At 42.9% G+C, this 25,275-nt stretch overlaps 1 protein-coding gene across 1 annotated transcript in view; it reads left to right on the forward strand.

Moving 5' to 3' along the window:
• LOC132822385 (metabotropic glutamate receptor 7-like) overlaps window positions 1–25,275 on the forward strand; it is a 750,094-nt gene that overhangs the window by 315,678 nt on the left and 409,141 nt on the right. The window contains exon 3 of the mRNA XM_060835730.1: window positions 23,107–23,242. Within this exon, the coding sequence (XP_060691713.1) occupies window positions 23,107–23,242 (136 nt within the window). The remainder of the gene's footprint in view (window positions 1–23,106; window positions 23,243–25,275) is intronic.

Raw genomic sequence — 25,275 nt, forward strand, 5'->3', positions numbered from 1 at the left:
AGCAGGATTGAGAGAAAGGGGATGTTAGAGAAAGAGAAGTGCATGCATAGAAGCATGTGGAATATACTAAATAGCGTTAGACAGTAGAGGTTATGGAAACTTTCAAGAATGTAAGAATGATTCACCAAGGCTCCTCGGATGGCATCTCCCACACCTGGAACCTTTAAAGGTGAAGGGGAGCAACTGCATGGGAATGCCATCACCTGCAATTTTATCTCCAAACCGCACATCATCTTGCCTTGGAAATATATCACTGTTTCTTCAATGTCACTGGGTCAGAATCCTGGAACTTGCTCCATAATCCCAACTCCACAATCATCTTGAGGACAATTAGGGATGGGCAATAAATGTTAGCTTAACCGGCGAAGCCAACGTGCCATTAGTGAATAAAAGATAAAGAACCTGGTCGATCTGATTGCCAAGTTTTGTAATAATTAATCTTAATCTGTAATAAGCAGTATCATAAAGAAGCCTCAGATTGAAGATGCATCATAATTCCACCTTCCCCTTGACCAATTTGTTTGAAACTCGTGGATGGGGCTGAAAACCCCAAGACAAAAGAGCATGATGTAACCTCACTATTACACAACTATTCAATCTTTGTTAAGGAATGCCAATAAATACTATGAAGTTCATCGATATTAATTAATAGAATGTTATCTACTGAAGGAATAATATATTTAATTGGCAACAAAACTAACTTTTAATAGTCATCAGCGTTTCTATATTCAGCAGTGTTACAGGACAGGGGGTCAACAATTGCATAATAGTATCGAGTCAGATGCAACAGAGCATTAGATCCAGTTCAGCATGTCCCATGGCTCCATCTTACTTCAGGTAGAGTCATTGAGTGATAGAGATGTACAGCACGGAAACAGACACTTCAATCCAACCCATCCAAGTCGACCAGATATCCCAACCCAATCTAGTCCCACCTGCTAGCACCCGGCCCATATCCCTCCAAACCCTTCCTATTCATATACCCATCCAGAAAGTCGCCTACTGCCACTTTCTCTGGCAGCTCATTTCATACATGTACCACCCTCTGCGTGAAAACGTTACCCCTTAGATCTCTTTTATATCTTTCCCCTCTCGCCCTAAACCTATGCCCTCTAGTTCTGGACTCCCCCCCCAACCCAGGGAAAAGACTTTGTCTGTCTGTCTGTCTGTCTTCTGTCTATCCACAGCGGCACGGTGGCACAGTGGTTAGCACTGCTGCCTCACAGTGCCAGAGACCTGGGTTCAATTCCCGCGTCAGGCAACTGACTGTGTGGAGTTTGCACATTCTCCCCGTGTCTGCGTGGGTTTCCTCCGGGTGCTCCGGTTTCCCCCCACAGTCCAAAGATGTGCGGGTCAGGTGAATTGGCCATGCTAAATTGCCCGTACAGTTAGGTAAGGGGTAAATGTAGGGGTATGGGTGGGTGGCGGGTCGGTGTGGACTTGTTGGGCTGAAGGGCCTGTTTCCACACTGTAAGTAATCTAATCTCATCTAATCTATCCTATCCATGCCTTCATGGTTTTGTAAACCTCTATAAGGTCACCCCTCAGCCTCTGATACGCCAGCCTGTTCAGCCTCTCGCGATAGCTCAGATCCTCCAACCCTGGCAACATCCTTGCAAATCTTTTCTGAACCTTTTCAAGTTTCACATCTTTCCATTAGGAAGGAGACCATAACTGCATGCAATATTCCAACAGTGGTCTAACCAGTGTCCTGTATAGCCGCAACATGACCTCCCAACTCCTCTTCTCAAAACTCTGACCAATAAAGGAAAGCATACCAAATGCCTTCTTCACTATCCTATCTACCTGCGACTCCACTTTCAAGGAGCTATGAACCTGCACTCCAAGGTCTCTTTGTTCATCAACACTCCCTAGGACCTTACCATTAAGTGTATAAGTCCTGCTAAGGTTTGCTTTCCCAAAATGCAGCACCTCGCATTTATCTGAATTAAACTCCATCTGCCACTTCTCAGCCCATCTGGTCCAGATCAAGATGAAAGAAACGTTGGAACTTTGTGGGCATTGGTAGGTAATGGGGTGGGAGCAGGTCTATTGGATCTCTTTTAAGAAAGAGATGGGTGAATTCTTAATGGGAGAGTATACAGGGTTATTTGGAGTTGCTGGGAATGTGGAATTGGAAATGCAAACAGATCAGCCCTGATCATATTAAATGGTGGAGATGGAGCCAGGAACTGAATGATCCATTTTTCCTCTTGTTTTGTAGTGTGTAGACTCTGAAATGTCTGTAGTCAGTGGACATCATCACTCCTATAAAAATGCCAATGACATGGTTCAGTTTGGCAATAATTATAGTTCCGAAACATGGTGCATTCTGCATCGACTTGGGTATCAAAGACTGTTAAGGCAGAGCATTATCTACTGATGACTGAAAATTTAGCTACATGACAAAGGTTTTTTAAAATCATTTTCAACACCTAGAATGGATTTTGGTACATGGGTCTCCATGAACGATTGTCATACCTTGGCGCAGTGTGCACTCCATTGAATGGTTCCTCAGGAAGCATATGCTTTTCAGGTTTAATTCCGAATGAGAGGCTTTCCTGGTAGAACTGCAGGAGGTGAAAGTCACTCAGGCTGATTTCCTGGCACTTAGTTTGGCAAAATGTTTTAATTTTAGATTTAAGAGTATGATTAAAAACAATGAACTGGGGAGATCCAAGATGGCGGCGACTCAGCAAGTCTGAGTTTACAGTGCTCTTCCCAAAACCTGGGTAAAGTGAGTTACTCACCTCCACCACACTTACCAAACCACCCAAAAAAATTTTCTAATCTTAATTAGCTGCTTACTATTATATTTAAGCAGTTTAATATTAAGTGGATAATGAGTAAACCAAAGGGATCCCGCAGCTCTCAGAAAACAAAGACCCCTCCCCCACCCTCCTCTCCTCCGGCTGCAGCTGATGTAAAAACAGGCCTTGAAGAGATGATTGCCAGGCTGGAAACGACACTCGTCAATTTCATCGCAGAATCCAGACAGAGATGGAATGCATTCGAAGAAAAGCTGCAGAAACACAGCCAGGCTATCGAGGAATTACAGGGCCAAGTGAAGGGGGCGGAGCTAAAGGCCACGACCTCCGAGGCTGCAGCACAAACAGCTGCAGAACAGGTGCGAGCTCTGGAGCAGAGAGTCAGGGCCTTTGAAATCTACATGGATGACCTGGATAATAGAAATCGGAGAAAGAATATCCGTCTTCTGGGCCTCCCTGAACAAGAAGGGAAAGGACAGTTAGCAGCATTTCTGGAGCGATGGCTGCCCCAGCTTTTAAACCTGGGGGCTGAAACTGACCGGGTAAGGGTGGAGTGGGCCTACCGGGTCGCAGCACGCGGATCTGGCCCAAACCAGCGCCCACGCCCGGTCCTGTTCCGGCTGCAGAGTTATAGGGAGAGGCAGATACTCCTGGATGCCTCCAGAAATCTTGGAAAGGATCCTAAAGCCATGATCCATGAAGGATCCAAGATTATGTTATTTCAGGACTTCTCCCCGGCTTTGGCACGAAGGAGGAAGGCGTTTGATGAGGTGAAGAAATGTCTAAGGAACTTAAATATTCAATACACCTTACGCTACCCAGCGACGTTATGCTTTACCCACGAAGGATCCGAGTATAATTTTAGATCACCAGAAGAGGCTAAGGAACTTTTAGACTCGTTTAAATAAATCGTAAGAGACGATTTATGTTGGCTTGCCTCTTCCACACTCCGTGGGGAGAAGTGGATACTTTACTCTACTTTACTTTTGCTTCTGGGAGCAGGGTTGTCTTCCCTTGCTATTTTATGTTATTATACTTAACTGTAATCTGTTGGAGTTGTAATTTTATAGTTATGTGTGTTTGTACGTGGCATTGATGCTATCAGATATACTCAGGTATGGGTGGGGAGGGGTGGGGGTGGGGCGCTCACTGTTAACTCTAGCTCAGTATTATATCTAAATCCTATTAAGGAGCGCCCGGGTCAAGGGTGGGACACTGTTTGGGAGAGGATATGGTGGACCTTTAGAAAGGAAGTAAGGCCCCCTGAGAACAAGGGGGAGGATCTCCATTCAAACATGTTTTATTTTTTTTGTTCTTATTGTTTGGAAATAGTTTCCTTTTTATTATACTGTTATGAGTGTATTAGAGGACATTTTCTCTTGTTTGAAGGATGTAAGTGACTCAACTATACACTCTGGATAATTGTGGACTAGATTAGTAGTTAACTGAGTTTCATTGTTTTTCTTTCTTCTTTAGTATCATTCCTTTGAATTTTGATGATTATATATTTAAGATCTATTTTTATATTAATGTTTGTGCTTGAAAGTTCTGTTTATTTTTGTAAATCTGTCAAAATATTAAATTTCTAATAAAAAATCTTTAAAAAAAAACAATGAACTTTCACATATCAGTGTATTGATCACAGCAGAGTGTTAAATACTCATTAAATGAAACTTTGTGGGCAAGAGTTTCTTTTAATGGATTCAACTATAGCTCTCTCTAGAAACAATATTCAAGGTTCAAGTCCCAGATAAGGCTTGAATGTAGGTTTGCACTTCAGTATGTACTGAGGGAATGCTACGCTGCCAGAGTTTGAGGTAAGATATTAAACTGAGGTCCTATCAGCTCAGTAGTAGACGCATAGTAATAATTTCTTTTTAAAAAGCAGGCACCTTATTCTCTGTTCTCCTGGTCAATAATTTATTCCTCAAACAATGTAACCAAGTAACATGGATATATAGAATATATGAAAAAGGAGTGGGCCGTTTGGCTTTTCGAGTCTGCGACACCATTCAATGTATGATCATGACTGATGGTCCAATACAGTACCCAGTTTCCTACCCTTTGATCCCTTTAGTCCTAAAAACAATTATCTACATCTTTCTTGAAAGACTTAATTTCTCTGGTCTCAACGGTTTCCTGTGGCATAGACTTCCACAGGCTCACTAATCTCTGGGTGAAGAGGTTCCTCTTCATCTTTGTCCTAAAACTTAGAATATACAACATTATGGCACAGTACAGGTCCTTCGGTCCTCGACGTTGTGCCTACTTGTGGAACCAATCTGAAGCCCATCTTGCCTACACTATTCCATTCTCCTCCATATGTCTCTCCAACGACCATTAAAATGCTATTAAAGTTGGCAAGTCTACTATTGTCGCAAGTAGTGCATTCCACGCCCCCGCTACTCTGAGTAAAGAAACTACCTTTGACATCTATCATATATCTATCACCCCTCAATTTAAAACTACACCCTCTCATGCTAGCCATTGCCATCAGAGAAAAAAGGCTCTCACTGTCTACCCTATCTAACCTTCTGATTATCTTACACATCTCTACTAAGTCACCTCTCAACCTTCTCTCTAATGAAAACAGCCTCAAGTCCTTCAGTGTTTCCTCATAAGACCTTCCCTCCATACCAGGCAACATACTAGTAAATCTCCTCTGAACCCTTTCCAAAGCTTCCACATCCTTCTATACTGCAGTGATCAGAACTGTATGCAATACTCCAAATGTGGCTGCACCAGAGTTTTGTACAGCTGCAGCATGATCTCATGGTTCCAAAACTCAATCCCCCACCAATAAAAGTTAACACAGCGTATGCCTTCTTGAAAACCCTATCAACCTGGATGGCAACTTCCAAGGATTTATGTACCTGGACCCCGAGATCTCTCTGCACATTTACACTACCAAGAATCTTACCATTTGCCCAGTATACATTAAACTCCATTTGCCACCTCTCAGCCCAACTCTGTAGCTTATCTATGTCTCTCTGTAACCTACAACATCCTTCGTCACTATCTACAACTCTACCGACCCAAGTGTCATCCGTAAATTTACTAACCCATCCTTCTATGCACTCATCCAGATCATTTATAAAAATGACAAACGGCAGTGGACCCAAAACAAACCCTTGCGGTATCCCACTAGTAATTGAACTCCAGGATGAATACTTCCCATCAACCACCATCCTCTGTCTTCTTTCAGCTAGCCAATTTCTAATCTAAATTGCTAAGTCACCCTCAATCCCATGCCTCCATATTTTCTGCAATAGCCTACCATGGGGAACCTTATCAAATGCCTTACTGAAACCCAGATACACCACATCAACTGCTTTATCCTCATTCGCCTATCTGATCACCTTCTTAAGGAAGTCAATAAAGTTTGTAAGGCATGACCTACCATTCACAAAATTGTGTTGACTATCCCTAATCAACTTATTCCTTTCTTGATAATTATAAATCCTATCTCTTATAACCCTTTCCAACACTTTACCCACAACTTTTTTACTCTAGTGATGGAGAGGGATAAGTGTGCACTGTAGGGCAGGAGTTATAGCTGGGGGCAGGGAAATTATGATGTGGATTGGAAAAATAGGCTTCAAGGGAAGGACACAAATGATATGTGGAGCTTGTTCAAGGAGCAGCTGTTGGGTGTCCTTGATAAGTATGTACCAGTCAGGCAGGGAGGAAAGGGTCTTGTGAGGGAGCCGTGGTTTAATAAGGAATTGGAATCCTTTGTGAAAAGGAAGAGGGCGGACTATGTAAAGATGAGGCGTGAAGGTTCAGTTGGGGCGATTGAGAGTTATAAGGTAGCCAGGAAGGATTTAAAGAGAGAGCTAAGAGCAGCGAGAAGGGGACATGAAAAGTCCTTAGTTGGTAGGATTAGGGAAAACCCAAAGGCTTTCTATAGGTATGTCAGGAATAAAAGGATGACTAGGGTAGGTATCGGTCCAGTCAAGGATAGTAGTGGGAGGTTCTGCGTGGAGGCGGAGGAGATTGGAGAGACACTAAATCAATACTTTTTGTCAGTATTCACTCAGGAACAGGACATGGTTGCTGATGTGAATATTGAGTCATGAGTGATTAGAATGGATGGCTTTGAGGTATGTAGGGAAGAGGTCTGGGAAATGCTGGAAAGGGTGAAAATAGATAAGTCCCCTGGGCCTGATGGCATTTATCCTAGGATCCTCTGGGAAGCTAGGGAGGAGATAGCGGAGCCATTGGCCTTGGTTTTTATGTCATCGTTGTCTACAAGAATAGTGCCAGAAGACTGGAAGATAGCGAATGTGGTCCCCTTGTTCAAGAAGGGGAGTAGGGATAGCCCTAGTAACTATAGGCCAGTGAGTCTCACTTCTGTTGTGGGCAAAGTCTTAGAGAGAATTGTAAGGGATAGGATTTATGAACATCTGGATAGGAATAATGTGATCAAGGATAGTCAGCATGGTTTTGTGAAGGGCAGGTCGTGCCTCACAAACCTTATTGAGTTCTTTGAGAAGGTGACCAAGGAAGTGGACGGGGGTAAAGCAGTAGATGTAGTGTATATGGATTTTAGCAAGGTGTTCGATAAGATATCCCATGGTAGGCTACTGCAAAAATTACGGAGGTATGGCATTGAGGGTGAGTTGGAGGTTTGGATTAGGAATTGGCTGGTTGGAAGGAGACAGAGGGTAGTAGTTGATGCTATAGATTCATCTTGGAGTGCAGTTACTAGCGGTGTTCCACAAGGATCTGTTTTGGGACCATTGCTGTTTGTCATTTTTATAAATGACCTGGAGGAGGGGCTTGAAGGCTGGGTGAGCAAGTTTGCGGATGATACGAAAGTCGGTGGAGTTGTGGACAGCGAAGACGGATGTGGCAGGTTACAGCGGGATATAGATAAGTTGTAGAGCTGGGCAGAAAGGTGGAAAATGGAGTTCAATGTAGCTAAGTGTGAAGTCATTCACTTTGGTAGGAGTAACAAGAAGATGGATTACTGGGCTAATGGTAGGCTACTTGGTAGTGTGGATGAGCAGAGGGATCTTGGTGTCCATGTACACAGATCTCTCAAAGTTGCCACCCAGGTAAATAGTGCTGTGAAGAAGGCATATGGCTTACTGGGCTTTATTGGTAGAGGAATTGAGTTCCGGAGTCCTGAGGTCATGTTGCAGTTGTATAAGACTCTGGTGTGGCCTCATCTGGAGTATTGTGTGCAGTTTTGGTCGCCATACTATAGGAAGGATGTGGAGGCATTGGAACGGGTGCAGAGGAGGTTTACCAGGATGTTGCCTGGTATGGTAGGAAGATCGTATGAGGAAAGGCTGAGGCACTTGGGGCTGTTCTCATTGGAGAAAAGAAGGTTTAGGGGAGATTTGATAGAGGTGTACAAGATGATTAGGGGTTTAGGTAGGGTTGACAGTGAGAACCTTTTTCCGCTAATGGAGTCAGCTGTTACTAGGGGACACAGCTTTAAATTAAGGGGCGGTTGGTATAGGACAGATGTTAGGGGTAGATTCTTTACTCAGCGGGTTGTGAGTTCATGGAATGCCCTGCCAGTAGCAGTGGTGGACTCTCCCTCTTTATGGTCATTTCAGCGGGCATTGGATAAGCATATGGAGGTTATTGGGCTAGTGTAGGTTAGGTAGGCTTCGGTCGGCGCAACATCGAGGGCCAAAGGGCCTGTACTGCGCTGTATTTTTCTATGTTCTATGTTCTATGAATTAAGGCTCACCGGTCTATAATTCCCAGGGTTGTCTCTACTCCGCTTCCTGAACAAGGAAGCAACGTTTGCTATCCTCCAATCTTCTGGCACTATTCCTGTAGACAATGATGGCATAAAGATCAAAGCCAAAGACTCTAATCTCCTCCCTGGCTTCCCAGGGAATCCTAGGATAAATCCCATCCAGGCCAAGAGACTTATCTATTTTCACACTTTTCAGAATTACTCACAGTTCCTCCTTATGCACTTCAATCCCATCTAGTGTCGTAGCCTGAATCTCAGAATTCTCCTTGACAACATTATCTTTTTCTAGTGTGAATACCGACAAAAAGTGTTCATTTAGCATTTCCCCTATCTCCTCTGACTCCACACACAACTTCCCACTACTGTGCTGGATTGGCCCTAACCTAACTCTAGTCATTCTTCTATTCCTGATGTATTCCTAAAGAAAGCCTTAGGTTTTTCCTTGATCCTATCCACCAATGACTTCTCATGTCCCCTCCTGGCTCTTCTTAGCTCTCTCTTTAGGTCTTTCCTGGCTAACCTGTAACTCTCAAGCATCCTAACTGAGCCATTACACCTCATTCTAACGTAAACATTCTTCTTTGTTTTGACAAGAGGTTCACCTTCCTTATTAAACCACGGCTCCCGCGCTTGACAACTTCCTCCTTGCCTAATCGGTACATATTTATCAAGGACCCGCAGTAGCTGGTCCTTGCATAAGCTCCACATTTCAACTGTGCCCATCCCTGCAGTTTCCTTTCCCATCCTATGCATTCTAAATCTTGCTTAAGCATATGGTAATTGCCTTTCCTCAGCGATAACTCTTGCTCTGCAATATATACCTTTCCATCACTAAAGTGAACATAACTGAATTGTGGTCACTATCGCCAAAGTGCTCACCTACCTCCAAACACCTGGCCAGGAGTCATTCCCCTGTACCAAATCTAATGTGGCCTCACCCCTTGTTGACCTGTCTATATACTGTCAGGAAACCCTGCTGCAACACAGTGGACAAAAACTGACCAATCTAAAGTGCTTGAACTATAGTATTCCGAGTCAATATTTGGAAAGTCGAAGTTCCCCCATAACAACTACTCTATCACACTCGCTCCTATCAATGATCATTTTTGCTGTCCTATCCTCTCAAGGTTGATGCTGACATTTGCCATAATCTGATTTGTTGTGTATCATTAATACAATTGTCTAATCAAAGTAGCAGCCTCACTTCAGTCACGAAGCCAGCCCAGATCTCATGCTCTCCAAATAGTTGCCATCTGGTTTGGACTCGATCCAACACCCTCACAACTTCCTGTGGAGCTAAACTTGTGGGTCCATTCTGATCTTTCCAACCCATCAAAACTTCGATCTACCTTGAGCTGTCACCCATTTATCTGCCAGCCTACTCTCACTCTCCTGGAGCCTGTACTGCCTCCCTCACTCAGTCACCGTAACCCTCTCATCCATCAGCCACCCAAACCACCTCCCCATCTCAAACTTGCCTGGTCACAGCTGTCAAAGTGGCTTTCAGATATTTTAAAGCATGGAATGTCAATACTAGACCCAGAATATCTTACGTGTAGTAAGTTGGAGACAGAACATACCCTTAAGGATGTAAAGGTTTGGATCATTCAGAAGTTCTGAGGAGCTGACACGTAATAGTTGTTGGAACTTCCATTGAGTGATTTCATGGTGTATGGAACTTCAGATTATTAAGGACCCACAGTAGCTGGAACTTCAGCTGTGGGTTAAAATTGGAAATCAGGGGTTTGGCCTGACTACCCGTACAGATCAGCAGAAAAATGTTACCTGATTCAAACTAGCTTTAACTTCCAATAAACTATAAAACTACCCCTTCCCCACCCCTGAATCCTACACACTGACACCCACTCTCTGGAACAGATCCAACATGACAAACTCACCCCCCCCCCCCCCCCCCCCCCCCCAAACTTCACTGTTCCTGACCAGCCTAATTTCACCCTCGAGACACTCCTCCAACTCTTGGTGACCCACCACCAACCTGTCCCGTCCAGACTCAACTCATCCTATTCAAGGTTTGTGAGAATATTTGTAGCTCGGGTGCTCGTTGTTGTGGTTCTGTTCACCGAGCTGGGAATTTGTGTTGCAGACGTTTCGTCCCCTGTCTAGTTGACATCCTCAGTGCTTGGGAGCCTCCTGTGAAGTGCTTCTGTGATGCTTCCTCCGGTATTTATAGTAGTTTGTATCTGCCGCTTTGGTTGCCAGTTCCAGCTGTCCGCTGCAGTGGTCGGTATATTGGGTCCAGGTCGATGTGCTTATTGATTGAATCTGTGGATGAGTGCCATGCCTCTAGGCATTCTCTGGCTGTTCTCTGTTTGGCTTCTTCTGTAATATTAGCGTTGTCCCAGTTGAACTCATGTTGCTTGTTATCTGCATGTGTGGCTACTAAGGATAGCTGGTCATGTCGTTTCATGGCTAGTTGATGTTCATGGACACTGATTGTTATCTGTCTTCTTGTTTGTCCTATGTAGTGTTTTGTGCAGTCCTTGCATGGTATTTTGTACAATACGTTGGTTTTGCTCATGCTGGGTATTGGGTCCTTCATTCTAGTGAATTGTTGTCTGAGAGTGGCTATTGGTTTGTATGCTGTTATGAGTCCTAGTGGTTGTAGTAGTCTGGCTGTCATGTGTCAGATACAGACCACCAGTCAACAATCCACAAGCCAGAGAGACAGCCAGACAGAATGGATTCAGGATGATCCAGGTAATGATTACAGACGCACACAACATACTACACAAATACAGACAAGAAATTGCGTGCCAAAAATCGTTAATTTCAAAAACCACCAATCAGGAATGGACCCGGACTATAGAACAGGCCATCATCATAGGACAGAAAAGGACCACACACCACAAAAAAACAGTACTAAAAGAAAAATGGCCAAACTAACACACACCAAGAGGACACCACAACACATACCTGGATTAGAAACCTCTCCCACAGACAGCTCACAGACACGGAAAGAACAATACTGGCCAAGGGACTCAACTATAACCACAGGGATGCCAAAACAGCAGACATCCTAGCAGCACTAGAATGCGCACTCAGAAATAATGGACTGACAGAAGAGATGCAACAAACAGTGAGACAAAGTATCGTACCTCTGATAACAAGGAAAAGACAAACACATAACCTCAACACCAAGGAGAGAGAAGCACTAAATCACTAAGAAATGATAAGAACATAATCATACTACCAGCAGACAAAGGCAGAATGACGGTCATCCTAGACAAAGCAGAGTACATCCAGAAAGCGCAACAACTATTTGCAGATACCAACACCTACCAAAAGAGAGAGTTTGACTCCACCCCACAGCTCACCAATAGGATAAACAACACACTGAGGAACCTACAAAAAAACGGACAGATAACCAGGTTTGACCTACAGAGAATGAAACCTGAAAGCAACACCACCCCGAGATTCTATGGACTACCTAAAGTGCACAAACCAGACATCCCACTCAGCCCCATCGTATCGTTACCAGGGACACCATCACACAAACTGGCTAAAGAACTACAGCAGAAACTGAAACACCTGATCAGCGGATCCAGACACACTATACAGTCAACACAGGAATTCTTGGACATCATCAGAAATATACATATTCTTGGACATCATCAGAAATATACATATAGACAAGGAAGAAACTATGGTCTCATTTGATGTAACGGCACTGTTCACCTCTATTGACAAGACCCTAGCCAGAGAAACAATAGCCAATCTGCTGGACATACAGAACAAACAACAGGACGTTGAACCTATCAACAGAGATGGCATACTCAATCTACTAGACCTGTGCCTCACAACACACTTCACATTCAACAACAAAATATATGAACAAATCAACGGCACACCCAGGGGCTCACCCATCACTGGACCCATAGCAGAGCCTGTAATGCAAAGATTAGAACAGTCTTACCGCAAATTCAACTCAAACTCTGGGTCAGATATGTAGATGACACCTTTGTAATCATTAAAAACACAGAAATAGAAAACACACACCGGATCATCAATGCCACACTCTCAGGAATCTGATTCACTAGTGAGGAAGCAAAGGACAATCAACTCTCATTCCTAGATGTGATGGTACAGAGAACACCAAACAGAGAATTCACCACAAAGGTATACAGGAAAGCCACACACACAGACCAGGTCCTGAACTATGAAAGCAACATCCCAACACACACAAAAGAAGTTGAATCAAGACACTATTCAAAAGGGCCGCAACACACTGCAGTACACCAGAACTGCAAAAAGAGGAAGAAGAACACCTATACAATGTATTCACCAAAAACGGATTCCCGCGCAATTTCATCAACAGATGCCTAAGGGAAAGACAACGGAATGAGGACATACCACAACCCAAAGGACTAGCCACACTACCATACATCAAGAGCATTTCCGAACTGACAGCCAGACTACTACGACTGCTAGGACTCATAACAGCACACAAACCAACAGTCACTCTCAGATAACAACTCACCAGGACTAAGGACCCGACACCCAGCATGAGCAAAACCAACGTAGTATAAAATCCCATGCACAAAACACTACATAGAACAAACAGGAAGACAGCTAACGATCCGTATCCATGAACACCAACTAGCCACGAAACGACATGACCAGCAATCCTTAGTAGCCACACATGACAAGCAACATGAGTTCGACTGGGACAACACTACTATTATAGAAGAAGCCAAACAGAGAACAGCCAGGGAATTCCTAGAGGCATGGCACTCATCCACAGATTCTATCAACAAACACATCAACCTGGACCCTATATATCGGCCACTGCAGCAGACAGCTGGGACTGACAACCGGAAACAGCAGAGACAAACCACTGTAAATGCCAGAGGAAACATCACAGAAGCACTTCACAGGAGGCTCCCAAGCACTGAGGATGTCACCTAGACAGGGGACAAAACATCTGCAACACAAATTCCCAGCTTGGCGAACAGAACCACATCAACTCATCCTATCCCAACCTCCCCATCAATCCCCCCATCAAACCCAACCCTGGACCTGATTCCAAAACCTCCCACCCATTGAAGTCAACTTCAACCCTCTGACTGAGCTATGCTTCCATGGAAACATAAATAATAGGAACAGGAATAGTTCATTTGACCTTCAAAGCTGCTCCGCCATTTAGTGTGGTCATGGCTGAATCTCTAAATTAGGACCTTGTTCCCATTTTCTTTCTCCATAACCTTTGATCCCTTTAGCCCTCAGATCTCTATGTAACTCCTTGTTGAAAATATTCAATGTATTGTCTTCAACCGCTTTCTGTAGCAGAGAATTCCACAAGCTTATCATTCTCGGGGTGAAGATGTCTACTCCAGACATGTTTCTCCAACTTCTCTGATCCAACTGACTGTAATCACTCACCAAGTGCCTGCTATCATGCCTGGCACCCAACTCTCTCATTCCTCTACCACTCTACACTATGCCATTACTCCCCTCCTCACACCATCCTGACCCCCTACTCCCTCACTTAGGGACTGAAGTGAGGCTGCTGCTTTGATTAAACACCTGGATTAATTACACACAACCAATCAGATTGTGGCAAACTTGAGCATCAACCTTGGAACAAGATCTAGCCACAGGCTTCTCTCAGTAGTTTGTCAATGTGGCTTTATGGCCTATTAATCTTAGATCATGGCAGCTCCTGCTTTAAAAAAAAAGTCTGCGGTCTCAGTGTTGATCCATTCTGCTGCAGTTGGCTGGATTCTTGGCTGAGCTACTCTATTTCAGCTGGGGAAGCTCCTAGGTCAGGAAATCCCTCTAAAGGTAATTGAGCACTTTGCTCAATTGCTCAGGATTTCTGACCTTAACGGCCTAGATTTTCTGATCCATTATCCTAAGTGCAGGGCTATGACACCTGTAAGTCAAACTACTGTGATTCCATGGTATTATGAAAATGAGAATTGTCTGTTGCCTCCACAGAACAGCAGCCTCAATCTCCAAAATAGTCAAATTCCAAACACTGATTGCAGATCTGGAAAGCAACAACAGTGTGCATCTGAATTGAAGGACTGGTTGTTTTTACAATGTCTGCTTGTGATTGAATGTTTTGTTTGGGTAAATTTGTATTCCTGTCTCTGTGTCTTTTTTTGAACTCTGAAATAGATGTATGGTTTTTTTTGAGAAGAGCAATGTGTTGAGAGATGCAAGCTAGCTGTAAGTACATGGAGTTTGAATAATCATCATGAGAATTGTCAGATGATGAATCCTTTGTGTTTCCACTGGTTTTCTCTGTGATAGTTCTGATAAGCTAAAGGCACTTGCAATCCTGACAAAGCTTTGTTACCTTGTTGTACAATGGATGTAAATAAAATATTGATCCTCTTTTAGCAATTTGTGGCATTTGAAGAGTTATCAACAGAAATTCCTTAATTATCAGGATTAGGGAAATAAAGTGCACAGGAGTAAAAGAGGGAATGGGGAAAATCTGTTAGAGCTAAATTGGAAATTTGTTTTTCATATTTTCTGGTGAACTTTGACGCTTTCTTTATAAAAGCAAATTATCTTCATTTTGGAAGTATATTTCACAGGACTGATTGCATTTTGATACGAGTCCCAGTAGACCATAGACAGTTCATAGTAATGTAGAAATGCACGACGACATATGGGTGGCACGGTGGCTCAGTGGTTAGCACTGCTGCCTCACAGCGCCAGGGACCTGGGTTCGATTCTTGCCTTGGGTGATTGCCTATGTGGAGTTTGCACGTTCTCCCCGTCTCTGCATGGGTTTCCTCTGGGTGTTCCGGTTTCCTTCCACGATCACAAAGATGTGCAGGTCAGGTGGATGTGCCATGCTAAATTGCCCATAGTGTGAGCTGCATTGGTCAGAGGGAAATGGATTGCTCTTCGGACGGTTGATATGGACTTGTTGGGCTGGAGGAAGTGGGGGGCGCTATTTACACACTGTAGGGAATCTTAAAAAAAATTCAATAAATATGTCTAGGAATCTTTGCAATGATATGTGAATCTAAGTGTCCTCCTAACAACTGCAGGGCTGTCTACGAGATCAACTCTATCCATTGCTCGTCATGTAGAACTGAGATCTACAGTTTGTTGGTGGTTGATGCTGTTGTTTTAGTCAAAGGTAAACCCTTTGGCATTGCAGCTGCTTTTTTCCTATTTCCTGGTGTACACAGAAGCTTTATTCCATCAGGTCCAAATGGGCACCAACAATGAACTACTTTCAGAAATCAGATGACATGCAAAAACATGATCTGGAATTCAAAGCAACTTTGATGTATTTTTATGCAGTGAGTAAATCCCTTCGTGTTAGACTGCAAAGGTGAAAACCGGTTAGAATTAATTGCCAAGGTTCCTTTGAAGGACTGAGGGCATGCCCTGCACCTGCACACACTCCTCTCTGTCTGTCTGTCAGTTCAGGCAGCATCCAACGAGCAGCGAAATCAACGTTTCGGGCAAAAGCCCTTCATCAGGAATAAAGGGAGAGGAGGAAAACTTCTTCTCTGACTCTCTCTCTCTGTCTCTCTCTCTCTCTCTCTCTGACTGTCTCTCTCTGACTGTGTGTGTGTCTCTCTCTCTCTCTCTCTCTGACTGTGTGTGTGTCTCTCTCTCTCTCTGACTGTCTCTCTCTCTCTGACTGTTTCTCTGTCTGTCTGTCTGTCTCTCCTCTCTCTGTCTGTCTGTCTCTCCTCTCTCTGTCTGTCTGTCTCTTTCTCTCTCTCTGTCTGTCTGTCTCTCCCTCTCTCTCTCTCCCTCTCTCCAGAGTAGATGATGGTCAACAAGTCTTTCACCCCCCCCGCCCCCCTACCCCACAACTCCCAGAGTCACATCAGCACAATCCCACACACTTAGTTTTTTAGGCCCTTTGTGGACAAGAACCAATTTGATATGATTTTCTATAATATTGGATAGATATCTGAAAAACCATACAGGTCCTCGTTCCTATAAGATACATGAGTTGATGTAGTTTGAAATATCAGCCACAATGACAGAAAACTCCCATTCGACATCTTGGATTACAGAACCAAGTGACCTTAAGAGCAAAATGATGGATAGTTATTGGAGTCCATTGACATGTAAAGACAATAATTCAATTAGTTGTGTTATAAACCATGAAAACTCAACCATTTGAGGTTGGAATACTTCCTGTACGTCAATGGCAGTCATTGGTAGTAAATGAGTGGAGGGTAATTCTGTTTTGATATATGATCAGTGAAATCATTCAATGTTACCTTGGTGGCAGTCAGGTGAATATTATGAGTGAATGAATGCATCTGACATAGAATTCAGAATATACGGTGCTCAGAATCTAAACTTTCAGAAGGTATGATGTTTTATTGATATGGGCAATCTAAGTGAATAATAATTAATTGCTTAAAAATAGCTGTCTCACTGTGTACACAGAAAATAACAGTGCAGATGCAGGGAGAGAACAGATGCACTTTAAGGTGCAAATATCACACAATTCTGTTACACTCAAGCCATATAGTGGGCTTGGAGCATGAAGAGGATACAATAATAGACTTTTTCTTCCTTTTATAAAAGCATCTTTTAATCTTTTTGACTGACTGTTATCAATTTGTGTTTTTTGGTTTTATGTAAAATGAGTCAACATCAGTTTAGTTTTCTTATAAGACTTGTCATTGGAAATAGATTATTTCTGTCCAATTATAAAACATCTTTCCCATTGTAATGCAGCAAATCCAGGATTGGGGCAAAGCAAAACTTCCTTTTATTAAGTCGCCAATTTGCTAATAGAAATTCAAAGCCCAAATTTATTCATTATTCTAGTTAGAATTAGAATTGAACTCACTCGATCTCAATTGTCGCTGCCTCCTTTGTTCCAACTGTTTGTCCTTTTCTGTGGATTCCATCCATGTTGTCTTGCTCGGTTACACTGTGCAATGCAGAGAGACCAGAGGAACAAACACAAGATATCTGCCCTTTGCCCTTTCAGAAATACATAGCCCCCAATGCAGTGAGATAAAACTAAATGCTAATGATGATGGAAATCTGAATTTAAGGGGAAAAAAAGAGTTGCAATCAATTAGCAAGGTGGGCAGCATCAGTAGACTGAGAAACAGAGTTAACTGCAATTTTTTTTGTTGATTTAGGTAAATTTATGGTACCTAAAAGGCCGACACCCTAACTCCTGATTTCCACCCTTATTTCTATTTCTGGCAGTTTTCACTGCCGAAGTCAGGGTCCAAACATTTAACCTGTATGCAAGCATACCATCCTTGTTGGCTCCAGTTCAAATCCCATGCAAGTTTTACTGGAATTGAACCCCTTCTGTAAATAGACTCCGTTTCAAAGAAGAAGAACAAAGAACATTTACAGTTCAGGAAAAGGCCCTTCGGCCCTCCAAGCCTGAGCCGATCCAAATCTACTGTCTAAACCTGTCGGTCAATTCCTAAGCATCTGTATCCCTCTGGTCCCCACCTACTCATGCATTAGTCATGATGCATCTTAAATGAATCTACCGTGCCTGCCTCTACCACCTCTGCTGGCAATGTGCTCCAAATGCCCACCACCCTCTGTGTGAAGTACTTGCCAAGTGTATCCCCCTTAAACTTTCCACCTCTCACCTTGAAAGCTGACCTCTCGTTACTGCATCCTTCACCCTGGGAAATGAAGCTCATCTCTATCCACCCTGTCTATACCCTTCATGATTTTGTAAACCTTAATCAGCTCCCCCCCCCACCCCATCTCCTTTTTTCTAATGAAAATGAACCTAACCTACTCAACCTGTCTTCAGAGCTAGCATCTCCCATACCAGGCAACATCTCGTAAACCTTCTCTGCACCCCCTCCAAAGTGTCCACATCCTTTTGGTAATGTGGCAACCAGAACTGTAAACAGTTTTCTAAATGTGGCCAAACCAATGTCTTTCTGGGCATGAATGTTAAGGATAAAACACTTAGCCTCAACATTGAGTAACTTTCAATCAAGAGTTTTCTTTTAAAGTACATTTGAATGATAGTTCTATTAGATTGTTTCTTTTTAAAAATATTCATTTCAAAGACATGCTGGAGACCTCAGGTGCTTGGAAGCAAGTGTGAAGTTACAAGTGGGCATGGAGGTCACATGCATGAGGGGGAATTGACCTGTGGTTGCTTGGTGAAGGATAAATGTTTGAGGACCTGACGTTCAGCATTATAATTGGGTTGATGCCCCCATAAATTCAGGTGGGCTTTCAGGTCTGCCAATGTCCGTATGTTGCAATATCCATTACCATCTTAGATCTGCTTCTGGAGGCAGTGGATTTCCCGGACACTCAGAACCAAAATATCCTGTATGTGAAATGATATGGATCTGCAAGTCAGGATGTTTGCCATCTCCAAGTCTTCCATGAAAATTCAGCTCCAACCTTTTGTTGGAGCATCTTAACCCAATAGCAGTTAGTTCAGTTGACTTTTTTTCATGTGTAATTCCTTAAGTAATGGACCATTTTTAAGAAGCATAGGACAGCACAGACTCTGACTATCTGAGGCCACCTCAGACAGTGTGATAACTATAGTTGCTCCTTGTGCTCAAATTAGATACATAAGCATTATTTCACCTTACAATTGTTAATGTTAGAAAAGCAACTAGTTCCCATAGCAACAACAACAGTAGATCCAAGTGGATATCCAATTCTCAGCTATAAGAAATAATACTAGTTCTGCTTTGGCTTTTGCCAGGGCTATTTATTACCATCGTCTCTTATGCTCATCCTTCCAAATTCCTTCTGACATAGATGAACCTCTACCAATTATAATCCAGCAGTCAATCTACAACCATGTTTATTTCCAAACAGCATTTCTTGTCTATCATTTAAACTGTGCTGCATACCTGTGTAGCTACAAATATCTGTGTCATAATTCACACATTTTAGAATATAACTTTTAAATTTAGACATAAGAGTGTGCAACTGGCATAAACAGCTCTGATATAAATAGAAAACAATCAAGCCTGGCTTTATTACATTTAAATGCAGACTGGTTCTTGTCCTAAAATTCAGTGTAGATCTCTCAGCTCACAGTGAAGCCAAGAAGTCTGGAGAAATACTTGTGTCTCTTGTAGTAATGAACATTAATTATCTTGATTACAGAATCCAAGTGTTCTTTTTGAAAGTAAAAAGGCACTTTGCTTGATTTATTTGCTGACAGAGAATACACAGTTCAACTTTGGAACAGAGAGGATTTTTGATTGAATGAGCTCAAGAAGGAGGTGATTGTTGGATGTGTATTTCAAGCAGAGAAAATGCTCCATTTAATGGTTGAAATGTGGGTTGGGCTTTATTTTAGCTTGCATTTTGGAAAACAACTGAGGAATTTGCTCTTCCTGAGGCTGATTAAGAAATGTATAGTGGTCCTCAGTGTAGTGTGGCAGAGAGAAGCATACAGAGATGGCTTGGGAAGGCAATTGAATATCTGCTGGTGACCTGAACAAGGAGCTGTGATATTGTGAACTACTTAAAATAAAAAGTGGACGGTCATGTAGCCAAAAGATAATGTGAGGATGACACAATTGGAGGAGACAATTGTAAGACACAGAATTTACAGCAAATGTTTACAGTGTGATGTAACTGAAATTATACATTGAAAAATGCCTTGATTGTTTGTTGAATCTCTCATCTGTTTAAATATCATGGTATTCTTCACAACCACCTTGTGAAGGAGCGGCGCTCAGAAAGCTAATGCTTTCAATTCAACCTGTTGGACTATAACCTGGTGTTGTGTGATTTTTAACTTTGCACTCCTAGCTTGCACATCCCTGGATGCTATATGGACAATTTAGCATGGATAATCCAGTTAACTTGCACATCTTTGGCCTGGGAGGATACCTGTGGGAAGGAACACAGTGTCCACATGAACCTTGGGGGCCGAGGGAGGGAGGGAGGGAAAGGTGTGTTAGATTGAAGTGTGCGTCAGGGATACAAAAGCATGAGAGAGAGCCATGAAAATGGTTTCAGGGATGAGGCATGCCAGTCACGTGGGTGGATTGGTGAAGTTGGAACAATTCGTTTTGGAAAAGAAAGGTTTGAGAGAGCATTTAGTAGATATTCAAAATCATGAGGGGTCTGGACAAGGTAGATGGGGGAAAATTGTTCCAATTGATGAAAGGATGGAGAAAAAGACGGCACAGATTTAAGGCAATCAGCAAAACAATGGCTTCACTAGGAAATCCTTTTCATGCAATGAGTGGTTGGGATCTGGAGTGCACTGCCCGAGATTGTGTTGGGTCTGGGTCAATCAACGCATATTAATGGGAATTGGATTACTTTCTGTAAAGGAAGTACATGCAGGGTTACAGGGAGAAGAGTGTGATGTGGTAGTAGGTGCTTTGTTGCTTTGGAAAGCCCTCACTGACTTAATGGCCTGAATGGCTTCCCCTGAGATGTCACCATTCAGTATATCTGAGGTCAAGGGGAAACTCACCAACAGTAGACAGAAATCACGCCTTTGAGAAAGCTTTTGATCACGTTGGTTATCCTCCTTTGACTTCATGAAAGTTTGATATTACTATTGTGACACTTGGTAGTTCCAAGGCAAATTGTTACCATTTAGCTCTCTGGGAGTATTTGTTGTACCTGTCTGGATTTATACCAACAAAGTGTGTAGCAGAGACAGCCCTAACTGCTCTGTTATTGCGTGCACTAGAGGATAAGTTAGTGGTGACAAATTATTACTGTCACGAATGGACTGCAACTAACAGGGTTGTATTAAATTGCACACAATGGTTTGGATGGATCCTCAGAGGTAAAGTGCTAGGTACACGATTGGAAAATATAGAGTTTGGGGGTGTGGCTGTACTCCGTTGAATGTAAATCATGTTGGGATATTGAGAGACCATGAGCAATGCAATCAATGTGCAAGTTTTGTTTTAGTGCCGTCATTTGTGACTGATGGTAGTGTTCTATCCCGAAGTTGTGAAGGAAATCTTATGGGCAAAGTGTAGTGGAGTGGGATTTATTAGGATCTTCCAAAAGCGCTGTAGGGATGCAGAGAGTTGAATTATCTCAATCTGCATCCACAGAATGTAGAATTACCTCAAACCTGTCTCTACAGTGTCATGCTCATCATTATCAAATATATGTACACTTTTGGTCCTGGTGTTGGAACGAATGTGAAGGGAACATTCGAATGAATGAATGATTTGTTCATTGTCACATGTATCTGGGGAGATACAGTGAAAAGTGTTTGGTTGCCACAATCCAAGAAGAATAAAAGGAAGTACTTAAATAGGATTAGTCTTCATCAGTCAGGGACCCATACACAGTTCCAGGACTTCTGTAATGTTCCTGTGCTAGATCTACCACAGCCAGGAGACCATGCTCTACCATCGCTGTAGTTGATCCCAGCTACCATCCCAGGAATCTGCCCATTGGGCTTACAAAGTCAGGAATCCCTGCTAATACCGCTCCTTCCTCGGGAAGATGAAGGTTAGATTGGATTAGATTTCCTACAGTGTGGAAACAGGCCCTTTGGCCCAACAAGTCCACATTGACCCTCCGAAGAGTAACCCACCCAGACCCATTTTGTCTGACTAATGCACCTAACACTACGGGCAATTTAGCATTGCCAAATCACCTGACCTGTACATCTTTGTGACTGTGGGAAGAAACCAAAGCATCCAGAGGAAACCCACACAGACACTGGGAGAATGTGCAAACTCCACACAGACAGTTACCCAAGGCAAGAATCGAACCTGGGTCCCTGGCGCTGTGAGGCAGCAGTGCTAACCACTGAGCCACCATACTGACCCAGGTGAAGAAACAGGAAAGAAAAAAAAAAGGACAGAAAGGAGAGAGAAAGGAAAGAATGCCCCAGCCTGGAGTAGACGGGCTCGGCCTGGAAATTTACCTGCTTCTCACTCGCTGGGAGACCCCGGGCTGGGGTGGAACCATGTTCCACTCATCTTGGGGTTGTTGCCACTGCCAGCGGAGACCACCTCCTTCACCCGCCACTCTCCAGGCTTTAAAGGAAAGGAAACAGGGAAAAAAAGTAAAAAAGAGGAAAGACAAATGAAAAGAAAGCAGACAGGTGCAGATGAGCCAGGGGCTGAGCCTTATTACTTTGTCGCCATCTTGAATAAATGTATCGGGGAGAGTGAAGTCAGTTTTAAATTGAGGAACACAGTAGTGTCACAGAATCTCTTTTGTCTGTCAAAACAAGACACTTGAGTCATCAAAGTAGTTGAGTGCTAATTTTCATTGTGACGGTTACTACGAGTTTCATACTAAATCATCCCTCCAGAATCGGTGTTGTCCTCTTGTAAAGCAGTTAGATTGTAAAATTCTCTTTAAAGGGGGTCAGTTTTGAGATTGCCTATCATTGAAGGGGATCAGATGCAGCAAAACGCTGTGCTGCCATTCAGGGTTCCTGCAAGTGAGAAGGCCTAACAGCTAAATTCTTAGTGAAATCGAGGCGTTTAATCGTTTAATCATTTAATCATTTAATCTTAAATCAAAAGAACGCGGTAGAAGTGAAAGGTATTCAGCAGTCAGAACAAAAACGTCCACTGCTGATGTATGGAATGATAATGTAAAACTGAATTCCTGGTGAAAATTTAATTAAGGTCTTTTTTTCCTTCTTGTACCTTTTTTTCTTTACATCTTTGTACTTCTCATATTTCATAGGTGGGATTTGCATTGCTCAATCTTTGAAAATCCCAGCGGAGCCCAAGCGAGCAGACTTTGACAAAATCATCAAGAGTCTTTTAGATACACCGGGGGTTCGTGGTGTAATCGTTTTTGCTAATGAAGATGATATCAGGTAAGCAGGTCAAGTCAAAATGCGATTTGTCAGCTCCGAACGTTGGCGTCTTGAGTTATTTCTAGTAAGGCAACCAGTGATAAATATTTCAAGTATTACACAAGCTGTAACTTGACAGTTAATTGTCATTAAAGAAAAAGCTTAATCCATTTCTGACAGCTCCAGCCAGTTCTGGAAACCAATGGCAACAAGTGCAGGTCGGAGGATGAAATGTTGATGTTACTCTTGTGACTCTTGATGGTTTAAAGGCAAGTTGTTCCCACTTAACTCTCTGGGAGTATTTGTTTCACCACTAAGTTTGTCAGTACGAGTTTATACCAACAAAGTGTACATCACAGCCCTAACTGTGATTGCCTGTGGTGAATCATTCCATTCTCAAAACCTATCCAGCATCTGTAAGACACCAGTCAGAGAAGTCAATGTCACCGTAGTCCCAGAGGCTGCTCTCTTGAGAGAATGATTTGGAGATGCCGGTGTTGGGCTGGGATGTACAAAGTTAAAAATCACACAACACCAGGTTGTAGTCCAACAGGTTTAATTGGAAGCGCACTAGCTTTTGGAGCGACGCTCCTTCATCAGGTGATTGATCACCTGATGAAGGAGCGTTGCTCCAAAAGCTAGTGTGCTTTCAATTAAACCTGTTGGACTACAACCTGGTGTTGTGTGATTTTTAACTCATGAGAGAAAGGTGACTTGCTGATGAGCTTAACCTTAGGGTCGCTATGTCTCAGGCAAAGGGCACGGTGTGATCCAGAATGCTCCAGTTAGCTGCGTGAATATAGCTTCAGCCGTTCCTTTGTCCCAACTTGAACAGTTTGCATTCAACCTGCTTATACTAGCAAGGTTCTCCTCTCTTGGTCCTGTATATGCCATATCAATTCACCATAATGTGGTCTTCTGGAATTGCAAATATGGTATGACCAATGCCAGCAAGCATTCAGTATCAAAACAATTTTCATGACGTGTTCAGCATCGACATGTTAACACCAGAAACAGATGACTTTAAGTTCTGTAATCAAGTTCTGAACCAGGTAAATTCACAACCACGCATGGAGCTTCTTCTTTAAAATGACCTTCAATAAGGATTCCAAGGCTCTCAGATTTCGGAGGAGAAATCTGAGTTCTAACCTACAACTGTTTGTGCCTCTCAACCTGCAGTCTACAAGTTTTGCAGCATCCTTATATAATGAGGTATATCAAGGCAGTGAGCTGCATAATTCAGCAGGAATCAATAAGGATGTACCAGTATCATACCTTTGATCAAGGATTTTTAATAGTACTCCTCCAGCAAAGGAGGGAGGAAAATAACTGGCTGTGTTCTGTCGTATATGGAACACATTGGTGGGAACTGACAGAAACAAGTCTGTACATGCCCTCCAGCAATGACAAAGTATGTGGTAGCCATCGACACACTATAGAAACCATTCATCTCTAAGGTAATGTGTCAACAATCTATCTTTTCAAGGAGAATTGCAGAATGGAACAAGCTGTGAAAGGAGATAGTTACAGCCCCATCACTTAGCTCCTCGAGATCCATCTTTCGGTTATCTCCACTTAAATATTTTACAAACGACTAACATCTCAGCAGGTCATGTTTGGATAAGCTAAAACAGATGTTAGTTTGTGATGCTGATTCGGAATACTTTTTGTCATCCAAAGATAGCATACCTGTCAGTCGGCTACATCTAACAACTCCCTGCAGTTTAATTCTAGTTAATTTTAGTATCCTTGTATTAAGAAAGTCAACTTAGTGTCAGTCATGGAGAGAAGCACAAATACCAACTCTGTTCCAGTCCAAGTGGGAACAATTATTTGTTTGGACATGCGTTCAGAATGAAAGATATTTATTTAAGAGGACCTATTTGTACATTATTATGAGTTCACACAGCATACCTCACAGCGCCAGAGATCCCTGTTCAATTCCCGCCTCTGGCGACTGACTGTGTCTGCGTGGGTTTCCTCCGGGTGCTCCGGTTTCCTCCCAAAGATGTGCAGGTCAGGTGAATTGGCCATGCTAAATTGCCCGTAGTGTT

The sequence above is a fragment of the Hemiscyllium ocellatum genome, chromosome 14 (assembly GCF_020745735.1).
Source record: "Hemiscyllium ocellatum isolate sHemOce1 chromosome 14, sHemOce1.pat.X.cur, whole genome shotgun sequence".
NCBI lineage: Eukaryota > Metazoa > Chordata > Chondrichthyes > Orectolobiformes > Hemiscylliidae > Hemiscyllium > Hemiscyllium ocellatum.